This window comes from Leguminivora glycinivorella, chromosome 3 (genome assembly GCF_023078275.1).
Source record: "Leguminivora glycinivorella isolate SPB_JAAS2020 chromosome 3, LegGlyc_1.1, whole genome shotgun sequence".
Classification (NCBI taxonomy): Eukaryota; Metazoa; Arthropoda; class Insecta; order Lepidoptera; family Tortricidae; genus Leguminivora; species Leguminivora glycinivorella.
This window is the reverse complement of record NC_062973.1, coordinates 18,189,380-18,202,497: the sequence shown is the minus strand read 5'-3', so window position 1 is coordinate 18,202,497 and position 13,118 is coordinate 18,189,380. Positions and strand designations below refer to the sequence as shown.

Sequence of the window (13,118 nt, the reverse complement as noted above, 5' to 3'; positions counted from 1 at the left end):
ACAATACTTTTTCTATGAGTCATCATCTTCATCATCAATGAACGAAAAATATCATCATTCAAGTTAAAATTAATGTTAATGGCGTCGTTCACCGTTGTATCAACATCGAATTACTTGGCAACCAATTGTTTGTAATAACCGTCTGTGATTGGTCGATAACGCGATAGATAAAAAAAATGTGTTTCAGATGCAGAAAAATTTGCCAGGTAACGCAAATGAGTATAGAACTTGTATGAAGTTCTATTTTTGATTTTTTTTTCAGTTAACTAAAGTGAAGTGTAATGAAATATTATAGTTGACTAAGTGTCAAAGACTATCCAACACTGAAAAGTAAGCACTTATAGTTTAGTCTGTGGTGTCCTAATTGACAGATTAAAGTCGACGAGTAGAAATGTTTTATAAATAAACAAGGTCACACACATTGACACCTTAAGAGCGTTATAACATTTCGGCGTCGGGCGAAATTAGGTATTTTACCCGCCGCGCGAGCCCAATATGCCGACCCTTTCTAGCACGTCTTATCACTCGCTCGCACTACAATAATGGACAAAACAATCTTGATCCTTTCTATGGAATTTTGATAACAACCACAATCTACTATCTCGATATAAACTTTTGGTTTCTAATAAACATTATTTTGTACGAAAATACGAGAATATAGCGCGAAATAATATCAATTATGTTAAAATTTATTTAAAAAATTAAAGTAATAATTATAAAAGTAGATCCCATCCCAAATATTTGCTTTTGTTATATGATAAGTATTAGAGTAAAGTATATATTAATATGATGATAAAATAAGACAAATACAATTCTAATTACTTCAAGGTGGTGCTCAGGGTCTGATGATGGAGCCAGATGGTGGTCACCAATACCAATGAACAATATGACTATACAACTTCGTGGTTTACATGTCATTCTAGCATTTTCACTTTCACATTTCAAGTGCATATACCACGAGTATAGGTTTTCGGGTGTGCTGATTTAAAAATTAATGACCGATTTGGAATCTGACATTGCTGACTGTCACTTTGACACAAAAGTCGTCATGGGTGTCGTAAAATAGGTTTTAGGGGTGCTGATTCCAAAATTAATGACCAATGTGGAATCTGACATTGCTGACTGTCACTTTGACACAAAAGTCGTCATGGGTGTCGTCAAATAGGTTTGCGGGGGTGCTGATTCCAAAATTAATGAACAATGTGGAATCTGACATTGCTGACTGTCACTTTGACACAAAAGTCGTCATGGGTGTCGTAAAATAGGTTTTAGGAGGTGCTGATTCCAAAATTAATGACCAATGTGGAATCTGACATTGCTGACTGTCACTTTGGCACAAAAGTCGTCAGGGGTGTCGTAAAATAGGTTTTAGGGGGTGCTGATTCCAAAATTAATAACCAATGTGGAATCTGACATTGCTGACTGTCACTTTGACACAAAAGTCGTCAAGGGTGTCGTAAAATAGGTTTTAAGGGGTGCTGATTCCAAAATTAATGACCAATGTGGAATCTGACATTGCTGACTGTCACTTTGACACAAAAGTCGTCATGGGTGTCGTAAAATAGGTTTTAGGGGTGCTGATTCCAAAATTAATGACCAATGTGGAATCTGACATTGCTGACTGTCACTTTGACACAAAAGTCGTCATGGGTGTCGTAAAATTGGTTTTAGGGGGTGCTGATTCCAAAATTAATGACCAATGTGGAATCTAACATTGCTGACTGCCACTTTGACACAAAAGTCATCATGGGTGTCGTAAAATAGGTTTTAGGGGGTGCTGATTCCAAAAATAATTACCAATGTGGAATCTAACATTGCTGACTGTCACTTTGACACAAAAGTCATCATGGGTGTCGTCAAATAGGTTTCCGGAGGTGCTGATTTGAAAATTAATGACCGATTTGGAATCTTGACATTGCTGACTGTCACTTTGACACAAAAGTCGTCATGGGTGTCGTCAAAAGGTTTCCGGGGGTGCTGATTCCAAAATTAACGACTATTTTGGAATCTCACAGTGCTAATTGTCATTTTGACACAAAAGGAATCATGGGTGTAGTCAAATAGTTTTTAGGGGTACTGATTCCAAAATTAATGAAATGATTTAAAAAGTAATGACCGATTTGGAACCTGACATTGCACAGTACCCCTGGAAACCTATTTGACGACACCCATAACGACTTTTATGTCAAAGTGACAGTCAGCAATGTCAGATTCCAAATTGATCATTAATATTGAGATCAGTACCCATGAAAACCTATTTGAAGACACCCATGATCACTTTTGTGTCAAAGTGACAGTCAACAGTGTCAGATTCCAAATTGGTCATTAGTTTTCAAACACCTCCGGATACCTATTTGACGACACCCATGACGACTTTTGTGTCAAAGTGACAGTCAGCAATGTCAGATTCCAAATTGGTCATTAATTTTGGAATCAGCACCCCCTAAAACCAATTTTACGACACCCATGACGACTTTTGTGTCAAAGTGACAGTCAGCAATGTCAGATTCCACATTGGTCATTAATTTTGGAATCAGCACCCCCTAAAACCTATTTTACGACACCCATGACGACTTTTGTGTCAAAGTGACAGTCAGCAATGTCAGATTCCACATTGGTCATTAATTTTGGAATCAGCACCCCTTAAAACCTATTTTATTGAATTATTATTTTGAAATTGGACATGTTGTAATTTAATGTTTTTTTATTTTATTTTATTGTAGTTCTTTCTGTTTGACATGTTTTGTTTGGTTTTGCTGTTGTGTGTATATGCTATTTATTTTAATTTGACAGTGCGCTTTATTTGTTATATTTTATACATTCGCAAGTAAGTGGGTATGGCTGACTCTTTGTTAATTTGGTGTCCCCATTGCCCTAATTCATCAAAAACTTTTACAGAACATGGGCTCAAAGTTCATATAGGGAAGAAGCACAAAGAGTTGCGTCGTTCAGTGTCACCGCGACCCCTATCGGTGTCGCAGCACAATGCCCAGTCCGTGTCTCCTCGAACACAAACCGTCGATGCCAGCGCTTCGACTTCGGGTTTGGATGGCCTAGCTACCCTGAAGCAGTCAGTGCGAGTGTTACGGCATATTCCTAGGGGTGCGCGTAATCTGGCTGCGGGAAAAATGTGTGACCTTATAGACCGGTGTCTTGATACTAATGGTGCGTCTGATTGGTTTTCTTTGCTGTCATTCGCCTATTCTGCCTTTAAGACTCCTGATGCTGCGGGCGCTGGTAATTTGACAACTAAGGTCAAAAAAAATATTGACTCTGTTTGTGCCTTTAGTTCTGCAGGTGATGGGGAGGCGGTCACAGAGATGGGGGGCCAGCCCTCTCTGGTTAAGACGGTCGAGTCCAAGGTTTTTGAAGGTGACCTCAGAGGCGCAGTTCGGGTGTTGATGTCAGACGATAGCGTGGCGCCTTCGGGTCCGGAGACACTTGCCGCTTTACGGTCAAAACACCCGTTCCCGTCCAGGCCTCTCTCATTGCCGCAGGAGCCTGATAATTCTATTACTGCATATTCCGTGAAGCCGGAAGACGTAGCACACGCACTGAGCTCCTTTAGTAGCAGTTCAGCTGCCGGGCTGGACGGTATCCGGCCGGCACATTTGAAGGAACTCACTTCTGGTTCTGCAGGGGACAATGGTCTACGGCTCCTTGAAAGCTTAACTAAGCTGTGTAATTTTTTGCTTAGTGGCCAGCTAAATGTAGCCGTCTGTCCCTATATGTATGGTGGTTCGCTGTGTGCATTGTCCAAAAAGGATGGGGGTATAAGGCCAATTGCGATCGGCAGCACCTTTAGGCGATTGACGGCAAAGCTTGGGTGCCGTGCGGTGAGAGAGGAGATGGCCTCTTATCTTCGGCCGTGTCAGTTGGGATTTGGCATAAAAATGGGCTGCGAAGCAGCCATTCACGCAACCAGGGCTTTCTCAGCAGACCCCGACAACGTTGATAGCGTAATTATCAAGCTAGACATAAAAAATGCTTTTAATTCAATTGAGCGGGATGTTATGCTATCGGAAGTTAGGGATAGGGTGCCTTCTCTTTACCCTTTCCTCTTCCAAGTCTACTCGTCGCCTTCTTTCCTATGTTACAATGGTTCCCCTATCCTTTCACAGGTCGGTGCTCAGCAGGGGGATCCGCTCGGTCCGCTTGTGTTCAGTTTGGGAATACAGAAAGTGATTTCGGAGCTTCATTCTCCCTTGAACATATGGTATCTGGATGACGGTACTCTGGGAGGTGAGCCTGAGGTCGTGAAGCAGGATCTGATTGCACTCCTTCCACGCTTTCAACAATTGGGTCTGGAGGTAAACGCGGACAAGTGCGAGTTCTTCCCGTGTGGGCCCGTTTCCCGTGCTTCCTTCCCAGTTTTTAGTTACCTGCTTCCGGGTCTCAAGGAGGTGTCGGCTGGGACTTTTACTCTTTTGGGGTCCCCTATTTTTGAGGAGGCCATTCCCGATGCGTTTGAGGTGCGAAGGCAGCTTCTTTTATCCGCTAGGGGTAGATTGAAGAAGTTGTCGGCGCACGTGGCCCTTGTCCTGCTTCGGATTTGCTTCGCGGTTCCCAGGCTGACGTACTTTTTGCGGACCGTTCCGGCTTGGCTTCGCCCTGAAGAACTGGACTCATTTGACGTCGTCTTGAGGGAGGCTGTAGAGTCCTTGCTTAACGTCTCCCTTAATCCTGACCAATGGGACTTGGCGTCCTTGCCAATCCGGAGTGGTGGGCTGGGTATCCGGCGCGCGCGGGACGTGTGTCTTCCGGCGTTCTTGGCATCGGCGGGTGCGGTCGGAGGTCTGGTTTCCCAAATTTTGGGAAAGGATATTAGCAGCGTAACCATACCTTACTCTGCCGCTGCTTTGGAGGCTTGGACCACTCTTAATCCGGGTATGCCGGTGCCTGAAAGGCCGGAATCCCAACGATTATGGGACGATGTTGGGGTGAAGAGGATTTTTGAGGGCCTGTTGGGTCGGTCTGTGGGTGTGGATAGGGCAAGGCTTCTTGCGGGGTCGAGACCGGAGTCAGGGGCGTGGTTGCAGGCGCTTCCTTCCCCTCATTTTGGCACGCTTCTCGACAATGATTCGTTGCGGGTGGCTGTTGCTCTTCGCTTGGGTTGCGATGTTTGTGTGCCCCATTTATGCATTTGCGGCACCATGGTGGAGAGCAATGGTCACCACGCTTTGAGTTGTTGTCGATGTGCTGGAAGGTTTCCTCGCCATCATGCCCTAAACGACATAATTCGAAGGGCGTTCGTTTCAGCAAATGTGCCTTGTGTGCTCGAGCCTCCGGGGCTTAGTCGGTCGGATGGCAAGAGGCCGGATGGATTGACCTTAGTGCCGTGGGAGAGAGGAAAGTGCCTGCTATGGGACGCCACATGCGTCAGCACTTTTGCTGCTTCCCATGTCACTCGCACGGTGAATTTAGCGGGGGCAGCTGCTGAGACGGCTGCTATTAAAAAACGCGAAAAATATTCGTGCTTGGGGGGTTACTTGTTTGTTCCACTCGCGGTGGAGACCACTGGGTGTTGGTGCTCGGAGGCTCAGGCCTTCTTTTTGGAGATCGGGAGTCGGCTGAGGGAGAGGGGGCTCGATCCCCGCTCCGGGTCATTCCTGGTGCAGAGGTTATCGATCGCGGTCCAGCGCGGAAATGCAGCTAGCGTCTTGGGAACCTTTGCACCTGGAATGACTCGTGGTGGGTTGTTTGACGTATGATGTGTTTGTTAAATATAATTTATTCTACCATTTTTAGTTTTAGGGTTATGTATTTAGGTTTTTAGATTTAATTAAGTTTTATTTTAAGGCTATATCTATTTGTATGTAAAATTGTTTATTATCTGTGTGATTTCTAAATGTTGATAACAAAATAGGATCGTTTATAGTTAAATAATAGTAGTGTGTCTATAATACATAATTATACCAAACATTTCACAATTTTATAAGTTATTAAATAATTGACTACCTAATTTTACGACACCCTTGACGACTTTTGTGTCAAAGTGACAGCCAGCAATGTCAGATTCCACATTGGTTATTAATTTTGGAATCAGCACCCCCTAAAACCTATTTTACGACACCCCTGACGACTTTTGTGCCAAAGTGACAGTCAGCAATGTCAGATTCCACATTGGTCATTAATTTTGGAATCAGCACCTCCTAAAACCTATTTTACGACACCCATGACGACTTTTGTGTCAAAGTGACAGTCAGCAATGTCAGATTCCACATTGGTCATTAATTTTGGAATCAGCACCCCCTAAAACCTATTTTACGACACCCATGACGACTTTTGTGTCAAAGTGACAGTCAGCAATGTCAGATTCCAAATTGGTCATTCATTTTGTAATCAGCACCCCTAAAACCTATTTTACGACACCCATGACGACTTTTGTGTCAGGGTGACAGTCAGCAATGTCAGATTGAACATTGGTCATTAATTTTGGAATCAGCACCCCCTAAAACCTATTTTACGATACCCATGACGACTTTTGTGTCAAAGTGACAGTCAGCAATGTCAGATTCCACATTGGTCATTCCACCATCTGGCTCCATCATCAGACCCTGAGTACCACCTCTTGTCAAAGGTCTTGTTGAGACGAACCCAACGAGCCTAAACACGAAGTCGTTTACTTACATGGTTCACTGGTACTGGTGACCACCTTCTGGCTCCATCATCAGATCCCGAGTACCATCTTGATGTGTCTTATCATCTTGACCGTATTGTAATTTTCACATATTTATCTTTAACATTCAAACATAACAAAGTATTACAAAAGCAAATATTTACGGATCTAGGATCAAATTCGTTGGTCGCTGTTTACACACACACAATGCGAGGATAGCCCGTGTAGAAACAAGGCGTCCGACCCACACAACAATAAATATTCTCGACGTTTGCGATGAAAACTCGGAGACCAAAGCGACATACGTCTTACCTGCTCGAGCTCCGGCGCGGCACTGAAATCGCAGGCGTCCGTTGCCGGTAAAATAGCGACAGGAAGGCTAGTTTTCAAAAAATTGTCAAAAAATCATGATAAAATATTATAACGACAAATGGATAACAGCAGTTTAAGCACATTGTGCAGATTATTTATATACTAAAATAACTTCGATAACATGTAGATTTTCGGAGAAATGATCACTTGTTTCGATGTATTTTCAAGACAAAATTGAGTTCGTTTTACTTTCAATTTCTCAATTTCAAAGGATTAAATGATAAATATTGTTTAATGGGCCTTAAGTACAAGATATTTGGAACTTAAATTTACCTCATTTATGAGAGTGATCTTATCAAATTGTACATAATAAGAGCTCCGAATTCTGTGCTTCACGCGGTTTTTTCTAAACGAGCATCAGAAAAACAATCATTACTAATTGAAAAAGCTTTTTTTTTCATATGTTTTTTATTTAACCGACAGTTAATAAGATGTTCTAACTGAAACAAGTACTTTCACTGTCTTTTAGTATGAGTAAAGTGTACAATTTTGTCGATAAATATTGTGCATTTTACAATATATCGCCTTTTTTTGTCATAGCGCTCTTAAGTCCGTTTCTGGCGATGGCGGGCGAAGCGCGCCGCCAGTGCAGCGCGAGGCCGCACTGGCAGGATCGCCATGTAGTGTGGGAATTTAAAGAACACAACCATCTAGTTATAAGTACACTTTTATTCTGGATATTGTTCCTAAGTGCTAACGTTTATATATTGCTAAGGCTATGTGAGAGTGTGTGTGGCTTAGCGCACACTACAAGAACCTTTGCCAGTGATAAGAGGGAATTTCGTTTGTGTTTTAACCTAACTCCATACGTTTCAAATTTCCTCTTTTCCGCACTTATATCGTAATGTTCCTACCATGTTCTTTGCTTCTTCTTAAATTGCTATAGTAAATGTACAATGTATTTTGTATTATGTAAGCTAGGAAACGTAATGAATTGTAATAAAAGTGTTAGTGCCCACTGAATGAATAGTCTTTATGGATAAAATCAGTCAATCAAATGATCTGATAAATTATTTTTTTGCGATAACTACCTTCTGATGCAAACCAATCACGCTCATTATTTTACTTAATAGTTGTACTGGCACAGACTATTATCAATCAGTCAATTAATCAAAATATTCTTTATTCAAATATGCTTACAATAAGCACTTTTAAATTGTCAACAATGTGCAATATTCATCTTATTCTAAATATCAGAGCAATTTATTGGTGCAATAAACAATATTGTTTTAAAACTACATTGAATTAATAAAATGATATCAATCTAAATTGTATAAAAAAATACTAGTCTAATAACTTCTAGAATAAATTGTAAATGTCAAAAAAAAATATATTGTATAAAAATACATTGAATTATCAATAGCATCATTAATAACCTATATAATTAATTGTTTTCAGCAATACTTGTATCCCACGGTGTTTCATCATTCATGTAGTCTTGTGTGCTATAGTAGACTTTAGAGATCAGTATACGCTTAACATAATGTTTAAATCGATTAAAAGACAGTTCAGTAATGGCATTAGGAAGTTTGTTATAAAATCTTACACAATTACCCATGAATGATTTTTTAATTTTATGGAGCCGAGTGAAGGCCACTGCAAGATTATGCTTATTTCTAGTGTTTATATTATGTACATCACAGTTTTTCTTAAATTTACAAATGTTTTTATGTACATACATAATATTCTCATAAATATATTGACAATGCACTGTCATTATATTAATGTCCTTAAACTTATCTCTCAGTGAGTCTCTATGGTTCATTTTGTATATTGCCGAATAGCCCTCTTCTGCAGAACTAATATGGTATTTATCTCTGAAGCACTGCCCCATAGTAAAATACCATATGACATAATGCTGTGAAAGTAACTAAAATAAACTAATCGAGCTGTTTCCACGTCTGTTAACTGACGGATCTTGCTCACTGCAAATGCTACAGAGCTCAGTCTATTCGAGATGGTAGCAATATGGGGACCCCACTGAAGTTTAGAATCTAAAGTTATGCCAAGAAAAACTGTACTTAAATAAAATACGGCATAAACTAATCTTTGTGTTCCTAAACTTTTGTCATAGGCCTAAACACCTGCATTTTTGATGAAGGATTATTTCCAACGACAACATTACATTCGACGTCGATAATTATTGAAATTGCAGCTAAATAAAACATGTAAATAGAGATTTTATCTGAAATAGAGCTATTTTTATTGATTTCCCATATAAATTTGCACTTTATATCCAAAAGATATTCTGATTAGAGTTTAAAAAAAGGGAAGTGGAAAAGGGGAAGTATCAATAAAATATTTTTTTAATTTTTCGTTCTGTTGGTCATCCAAAATATCGTTGAGTGGATAGAGTGGAGTTAGACCTTCGTGAACTCGGCGGCGGCGAATACTGGCGGCGGATGAGCACATTGTCACGTTGGACATAAGTTTCCTAAATCAATTGCGTACACTCAGTATGAAAAAAAAAACGGTACTCAAGACAAAGGGCTTTACAGACAAGCAAACGAACAACACAGTGATTCTATGATGGTTCTTTTTTTTTTCTGTCGTGCGGAATAAAATCATTCCTTTACACTCAGTGTACAGCCTGGCAATCATTTACAATACCAGCACATCATCGTAAATTTCCAGCACTCCAAAGAGTAGTATACTCACACATTCGTGCCAAATGTCTCACATTAAAACATTTTAATTAAAGGGCAAAGTATTGAATTAATTATTGTTGTTGCGAGGGGCTACCGGAAGGTGGAGCAGCTGTGGCTAAGATTTATACCTTGTGCCCGACGGAACGGTAGCGTGTCTAAAATGGGAGAGCGTAGCGGTTTATAATTTTTTTTACCATGCGGAGACGTCTGCGTTTACATATTTTTAAATTAAAGGAAAAATAGAAAAATTCACACTACTTGCAGGATTCTAATTTCGAACCTGCGACCTACAGCGAAAAGCCGCTTCGCTACTACTGCTCCGGCAAAACAGTCGCAGGTTCGACTCTTTTAATTTTTCCTTCATTTTCAAATGCGGTTTATAAATTCTTCAATTTTGCTCGTTATTTAGATGTGGTTATTGAACCGTTTTTGTTTTAGGATATCTATTTATTATAATCGTAATTATCAAACTTGTACGGTATTTAATGTATGGTAGGTAAACTACACATGCTGTAACGTAACATGAGGAAACCGAAAGATTTTTATCACGCATGTCTAATATTATTAAATTAAAACGGGACTTAATCAGACCAATTCGTCGGGTTAAATATAAACGTAAGTTTTACGCGATTAAGTCCCGTTTTAATTTAGTAATATGAGTGAAGATCGTGTTAGTTTAAATAAATATACGCATGTCTAAGACCAAAGAAAAGAAAGAAGTAAAAAATTATATGATTCAAATTTCTTTTTATCTGTTTAGTTATATTGAATGAACTTTTTAATAGAAATATTATTCATTTAACTGGCACTTAAAATAATTGGTTTTTTAAGTAAACAAATCAATGTTTCTAAAAAGCATTTTCTTGACACTTTTCGTGTTTGTTAATTGGTTTTTATCAAAAATAGGCGACATACAAAAGAGTTGTTCTAAAATTTTTGACTTTTTATAATTAAACTTTAGGTAGGTACTAATAAATCTTGGTATGCTCTTCTACCTTTTGAATTAGAACAGTGCGGAAGAGAGTAGGTAAGGCTTCATTAATGTATTCATCAACCCGTTTTATATTACACAACCTCTAGTAATGTAGTGTATCCGGGTAAGCAAACATAATATGGAGGTGCAATAAAATACTGTTTGAATATAAATTAAGGATAATATTTTATTTCAATTATATTTTTATCATTTTGAGTTCCTGAAGAATGGACACATTAGTACGACGCTGAGTCCACGATATCGGTAGAATTCTTCTCCAGCACCACAATTTCCAAATCCAATTTCCAATTTTTAATGCATTTTCGATCAGTCTCTATACACCGCGTTTTCACTTAGGCCGGTAACAGACGGTCTTAAAATTAATAATCTGCAAAAGAAGACTTGTATACAATCTGTCAGACCAATCTGAAAATTCATAATAAGAGTGTGTGTGGACAGTTGCTAAATTGTATGGCACCCCGGCCGATATGATTTTTCAGATTATGAAATTTTAAGACTGTCTGTTGCCGGCCTTAGTAGTCGGTGTTAGTTTATGCACCGATAAACGTAGGTATGGCATGCAGTTGTTTTCATCTGGCACACGAACGAACGACCACGAATGACCACGTTTCAGCCCCGTAAAAAAAACACCGGGAAAACAAGAGATCTTATCATCATGTCCAATGTCCATAAGATTAGATGTGACAATCAGAGCCACGCCTTTACGCTCGTTGCCAATACCTACATACTAATCCCTTATTCTATAAGTTTTACTACGAGAAAGATTATGATACTTGTACTCAACTTGTTACTCAACTTAATAAATGTTAATGACGTACTGAATATTCGATTACAGTTTGTGGTTCTATTAGTATGTAACCTTTTGGATGCGGTGTTCATTCTCCAATCCATGATGATATCATTATTATGTGATGTTTACGCTAATGAGTAACGTACTATTCTAAAACGTCAATAACTTATGACGATGCCTCCAATAGTTCATCTGACGCTTTTAGTCATAATTTAACTGTCACCATAAGGCCCGTCAGCGTCTCTCACTATTCCGTACATTTTATTACCGAATTTTACATACATACATACAAACATACATACAATCACGCCTGTATCCCATAAAGGGGTAGGCAGAACACATGAAACTACTAAAGTGCCACTCTTGGCAAATAAGGGGTTGAAAGAAAACGAGACTGTGACATTGCAGTGCCAGGTTGCCAGCCTCTCGCCCACGCCACAATTTAACCCATATCCCATAGTCGCCTTCTACGACACCCACGGGAAGAAAGGGGGTGGTGAAATTCTTAACCCGTCACCACTCAGGTACCGAATTTTATTTTTGGATTCAAACATTTTAGTACAAGTTGTAAAATTTCGTATCATTTTTTCCTCCAAAATCCGTACATTATACAATGACTGAGTCAATTGTGTAGCTTACTCTACTGTTAAAAATAAACAAAACACTAACGCCGTTACTTCCCCATAATGTGCACTCGTTTCGTTTTTAACAATAATCGAGTAATAGAGCTTCAGATATCCCTCGATTGGTAAAAAGTGAAAAAAACTGTAGCATACCTCAATTATTCGTTTCTGAATTCCTGCCATTTAGAGGGCCTACCGCGAACTACGATTAACCTTGTTTCCTCCCTTGTTGCACTTATAAATTCGTAGGGATATGTTAGAGGGAGGCAACACGTCGAACGTGTTTGGCGGCAGGCCCTCTGTTCCTGGAAAACAAAGCCGATTGACCGAAGTCATATGATAGCGAATATGCCTACGTTACTTTGACATTCTAGTGTTCGAAAAATCTTTTTCATTTTTCATCGTGCCCGGTAACTAACTCGATTCGCAAAGGATTTTAATCCAAAAATTCAGCTGTAACAGATGTGTTCATTCGCAGATTGACACCACCGAATATTCTATCGGTTATCGGACTATTCGACAGTAAAATTGTAATTTTTAGAATACAAAAGGTAAAAGTTCCAGCACTCGACATGCTTATGCCCAATAGATGACACTCTTCGGTCACATTTATTGACAATGACTTCAGATTGTAGCTGGCATGCACTGGCAGTATACTGTTGAGCGTTGGCCAAAGTAACCCTGCTTAACTATCATGAGTCATGAGCTATCTATAATAATCTAAAAAATAAAAACTTTACTTAAAATAACAATGTATCTATTACTATTACAATATATTTTAATACCTATGCCGTATTAATCGCGCTCTCAAAATGTAGGTAACGCTGTACGGGAGTGGAAGCGAACTGTCGTTTATTTTTCTTATCATTCTCTGCAATGCTTCATGTCGAGTATCGACGGGTCGCAGCTCTTCAGTGATCGTGCTAGTGATGCTATCGGTATCGATAGGCATCGATATTTACATTATCGACTACTGATTCACATTATAGACGTTACATAAGCATCTAGTTGCGGGAACTTGATTTAGGTAGAAGAAACAAGTTCATATGTAGGTAGTTAAGGAACCCACCAC

The 13,118-nt window shown here is 39.4% G+C and overlaps 1 protein-coding gene across 1 annotated transcript; it reads left to right on the top strand.

The window, feature by feature from the left end:
• Positions 1-3,320: 3,320 nt before the first annotated feature.
• Positions 3,321-5,711, top strand: LOC125224669. The gene has a single exon (XM_048128096.1). The coding sequence runs from the start codon at positions 3,321-3,323 to the stop codon at positions 5,709-5,711; it is 2,391 nt and encodes a 796-aa protein (XP_047984053.1).
• The last annotated feature ends 7,407 nt before the right edge of the window (positions 5,712-13,118 follow it).